The 4,948-nt window shown below is 55.3% G+C and overlaps 1 protein-coding gene across 1 annotated transcript in view; it reads left to right on the top strand.

Annotated features, from left to right (window-relative positions):
* Positions 1 to 4,643, top strand: part of EDA (ectodysplasin A) — a gene marked incomplete at its 5' end in the record, with an annotated part of 25,662 nt that extends 21,019 nt beyond the window's left edge. The window contains 2 exons of the mRNA XM_010141632.1: positions 2,022 to 2,152; positions 4,042 to 4,643. Coding sequence (XP_010139934.1) covers positions 2,022 to 2,152; positions 4,042 to 4,293 — 383 coding nt within the window. The remainder of the gene's footprint in view (positions 1 to 2,021; positions 2,153 to 4,041) is intronic.
* Positions 4,644 to 4,948: the final 305 nt, after the last annotated feature.

Raw genomic sequence — 4,948 nt, forward strand, 5'->3', positions numbered from 1 at the left:
CTTGACCTCCAGATATATGTGGTGTCTCCTCCAACCTGCTGTTGTGGACCAGTTTTCCCCAGCCCCTCGCTGGCCAGCCTTCTTTCCCGCTTGGTTCTATTTTAAGCCCTCAGTGTATCCTCTTCCTGTCTCAGCCCCATTAGCCTGTGTTTTTCTCCAGTCTTCCCAGTAATTGATGGCGGGGGAAAGCGCAGCTGCAGTGTGAGGACGCGGGAGTGCCCAGCCACCGGCTCCTCCTGCGTTATGCTGCAGGCAACCACAGCCACAGCTTCTGCGCTTCCTTGTGCATCCCTACCCCCACCAACACCCTTTAAGCTCAAGCCCTGCCAAGCCATTTCGCATCCGCAGGCAGCTCTTTGCTCTTCTCCTTCGTCCCCGGATCCCTCTCCAATTTCTGCTCGAGTTCCTGCTCTTCTTGCCAACAGCTGGGTCTCATTCATTAGCTGCTGCCTCCCTGCTGATGGTGTCTGGCTGTGCCGGAGAGGAGCTGGTTGGCTTGTCCCCTGCTCTTGTCCCTGAGAAGCATGAGCAGCCGCCCTGGTGCATGTACCCTCATCATCCTGGACCTGGGGGGCTGCAGCTCCCAAGGGTTGGTGCAGTAGGGACAAGGCTAAAAACTAATGAATCCCTTCATTAATGGGAAGCCCATGTGTTTACAGAGCATGCACCACTCTCTGAGAGTGGGAATGGCCCCGTGAGTGTCCCTCCCTGCTGCTCGGGAACAATCTGCCGCCAACAGAACACACAGCCTGGCTGGTCCACAGCTGGGGCAGGAGCTGAAGGGCAGCTGAAGGCTGGGAGGAAGAGTTGGACTTGATAAGGCACCTACAGAGAGTGGCTCTGCTCTGGGCTCCCAGCAAGCGTGTCCTCTGGAGCTGCTCGCTGGCCAGCCCAGAGACCGGACAACACTTGGGTGTTGGTTGTTCTGGTGCTCCGGTGCCAGAGGACTGGGTGGTGGATCTGTAAATCCCTGACCGTGTTGAGCACCCCAGTTCGGGGTTAGTGTGGTGTGACGTGATGCAGTTCCGTCCTGTCTGGTGATCTGGGCTTTTAAAAACCTTGGAAATGCCATGACAAAGCATTTGTTAAGATAATGCTAGTCACAAAGTCAAGGGTGCTGAAGTCAAGGGATACCAGGATTAGAATGGAGGGAGTAGCCCTGAGCTGGCCTCCACGCACAGATGTGTCCTGAGAGCCGGTCAGGTCCCGTAGCTGCACGCGGTTTTTTCTGCAGTGCCATTGTCCTTGCAGCAAAAGGGACTAGTTTCCTTCCAGGGGTGATCCCAAGGGTTGAAGTGATGTCAAGTGGAGAAGTGGGTCCTGGTCCTACCACTACTGCGGAGTTTCTTCCATGATACCCGGGGAAGGCTCCAGTAACAAAGCTGTCACCAGGGCCACAGACAGCAGCTCTTCAGGAGGTGCCTGAAGAAGTGCTGTTGCAATCACAGCTGCGATAAGTCATGTGGGATCTGTGGCCGAACAGACAAACACAGGGTGAAAAAGCAGCCCCCAGCCTCTGGGGTCACCTAAGAAAACTCAGCAGATACCGTACAGGGCTGGCACTGACAGGCATGAGCCCGAGTGTCTCTGCTCTGGTGTGGGGATGATGCCGGCAACATGTAAAACCCTCAGCTGTGACAATGAGCTCAGTGCCAGGAGGAGGCAGGCTGGAGCGTATCCAGCTCAGGGATGAGCGTGGTGTAAGACAAGAGGCCAGACACCAGGAGGTTTTCCAGGAGGAGAACTGCTCTTGGCGAGGACGAGCAGAGATGACAAGCAGTTATGCTGAGCACTGAACAGCATGGGGGTCCACCAGCACGCGGTGGTGTCAGCAGAGCTAGAGGAGTCCACGCAACGCGCCATGGTGTTTAATTCTGGGGTTTTCTTACCGAGTGATTTGACTTTTCAACTGGGGTCTCTGGCAGCCGTGGTGTCTGAAAGCTTGTGATGTCACTGTATTTCTGTGCTGCCGCGCTTTTCATCTGACGGGTACTGAGTGACTGCCGTTTTCTCATACTGAGATCTTTCAGGTGGAGTCCTCAATGACTGGTCTCGCATCACTATGAACCCCAAGGTGTTTAAGCTGCATGCCCGCAGTGGGGAGCTGGAGGTACTGGTGGACGGCACATACTTCATCTATAGTCAGGTAGAAGTGAGTACGGTCCTAGGCCTAACTCCTATTCTTGTGTTCCAATGGAAGCCTTGCATGAAAACCACGAGAGGGCTCCAGACAACTAGCAAATGCCAAGAACTTGTATGTACCTCTAACTGCTTCGTGCTCTAGGAGATGGGTGTTGGAGGAAGACATTAAGGTTTCGAAGTGCAAGGTCACACGTTTCACCGTGACACCAGCCGCGAGAGATTAGTTACCGAAATGCGGGTGCCCAGCCTGATCCCACTCGCCACCAAAGCCTGGTCTTGTCCTCCATACTGTCTGCCCGGTCATTCACCTCCTCGCAGAACCAGGGTCCCAGCAGGATGCTGGGCTCTGTGCTTTAGCAGAGCCCGCAGACCCAAACCCTGACACCTCATGGTCCTTGCGAAGCCAAGTCACTCTTTGTAAGTGTAGGAGCCTCGGCCCGGGTGGCTTGGCCAAACTCCAGCCCAGGTAACTCCGTTTTGCCTCCACCTTCTCTGTGTAGCTTCAGCCTGACACAGTGTGTTGCGCGGCCAGCCGCTGCTTCAGCCGGTACCGACGGTGGGCGTACGGGGCTGCTTCTGTAGAAAGGGCTGAGCAGAGTCGTAGGTGGTCGTGTTACGATACAGCTCATCCCGACACTGGTCCCTCTCCCCGTCCAAACAAAATGCAGGAGATGGACTGTCATTTAACACACCGCTCCCGCTGTCCTGCAGACGCCTCCGCTGCCTGGAGCATGAGCTACGAAGCTCTGCCAGCCCTTCCAGCGCACGCAGGGTGGGCACCCCGCTGCGGGCTGGAAAGCTGCCCAGGTTCTGGGGCAGGTTTTAGCAAGACAAGAGGGTTTCTGTGTGACAGCCACAACTGAGCAGCTTCCACCTCGCTCCAGGCTTCTGGGGTTGCCTCCTGCTCCCCATTTGCCCCTCTGCAGGTGCAGCCCCAGCAGGACTGTTCCGAGTCGGGTAAAGGGGGCTGTGGGTGTCACCTCAGGTGCTCTCCATGGAGCTGGTTACCTGTCTGCTTTGGATGGGGTCAGGAAAAATGACTCCACCTGGGCCAGAGTAGGACTGTTTGCCCAGTGCCAGTGGCTGGCCACACTGTTGTGCCTCTGCAGCCCTTGTCCTTTGTAGCCCATCAGGGACAAAGGGGACTCAGCCTCAGGAAGCTTCTGCAGGTGTAGACTAAGAATGATGAGGTGCATCCAGAATGGCTGGTTTTCATCTGCCGGGAGGACGCAGCTCCCCGGGATTGACTCCTCACAGTCAGTGTGCGGGAGGTGGTTAAGTAATGAGTAGTAGAGTCGTGGGGACTCAGGCACTAGATCTAAGAGTTAAACCAGTACAAACACACGGAGGTCAAGCTGTGGAGGTTGGGAGAGCGTCTTCCCTGGGATAGCTCCTGCCTTTGAAAGCACCTCGAGTCCAGGTACAAAGGCAGCAACTCCCAGTACATCTTAGGGCATTTTCGATGTCACCACTAAAGGAAGCTCATGGGACCCAGAAAGCAGGACTGGCCAGGTAAGTGAAGGAGGACCTCAGTTAAAATATCTCTGTGTGTTTGCTGGATGAAAAGCTGCTGGTAGCAGGTAGGGTCGTCTCTGGAACCAGGCCTGTGCAGGTTGGTAATTTTTCCTGTCATACGCAGGGTCTAAAGTGAGGATTCATAGGTCAGCCATAGATTCGTGGGTTCCCAGAGGCTTGCATGCTCATGTTAGCATGAAATGGAAGACAGAGTTTCCTCGTGTTTTGTTGGCTTGGGGCTCCTTCTGCCTCGAGCAAGTCAACCTCCCACAAGGTGGGGCTGAGGATGGGCTCGCTAGCAGAGGGAACATACACGTACCCGCTGAAAGGAGCATGGGCACAAATACGCTCCCTAATACCTTTCTTCTCCCTGCTTCACATCAGGTATACTACATAAACTTCACAGATTTTGCCAGCTATGAGGTGGTGGTGGACGAGAAGCCCTTTCTGCAATGCACTCGGAGTATTGAGACTGGCAAGACCAACTTCAATACCTGCTATACGGCTGGGGGCTGCCTCCTCAAAGCCAGGCAGAAGATCGCTGTGAAAATGGTCCATGCTGACATCTCCATCAACATGAGCAAGCACACGACCTTCTTTGGGGCCATACGCCTAGGAGATGCTCCAGCATCCTAGATGAACTTGGCGCGTCCGAGGATACTCTCAGAACTGCACCGTGCTGCTGTTCATAAGCGTATCAGTATTTCAGGGGGTTCTGTAATCCGGCCATAAAGAAAACTGATCCAGAGCTATTTATTCCTATATGTGAATGCAGGAAGCACAAGTGTCTTCTGTGACTTGCATGGAGACTCGGATCGAGAAAGCGGTGTGAGGAAGAAAGGCCGTTGTGTCTGCCTTGTCTCAGTATTTCAAGTATTACTGCACTGATCCTCTGCTCTGTGATCTTCACACGAGGCTTGTGGAGAGTGGTGTGGGATCTGCTTTTATGTTGCACTAGCCAGAGCATCCCAGGCAGCAGCGGGAGAAGACAGACTGATGTCCAGGTTGTCCTGTCCAGGCACTTCCGCTCCTGCACGCTAATGAAAGCAAGGAAGGGGCGGCGGGGGCTGGCTTTCTGCCTTCCCGGCTGGGACTGGAGTGGCCGCGGGGAGCGACGGGAGGTGGGTGAGACGGGGTCGGTGGTGTTTACATTCCTCCTCAGGAGTGCGAGCAAAGAGGGCCACGTGCCCCTAACCTGGGAGCAGGCTTCAAGAGCGGCGAGTGCGAGAGGAAGCTGGATACTCCGCAGAGCAGACGGGGAAATGCCTCCCCACCCCCGAGCCCCCCGAGC

The sequence above is a fragment of the Buceros rhinoceros genome, unplaced genomic scaffold (genome assembly GCF_000710305.1).
Source record: "Buceros rhinoceros silvestris isolate BGI_N320 unplaced genomic scaffold, ASM71030v1 scaffold26928, whole genome shotgun sequence".
NCBI classification, from domain to species: domain Eukaryota; kingdom Metazoa; phylum Chordata; class Aves; order Bucerotiformes; family Bucerotidae; genus Buceros; species Buceros rhinoceros.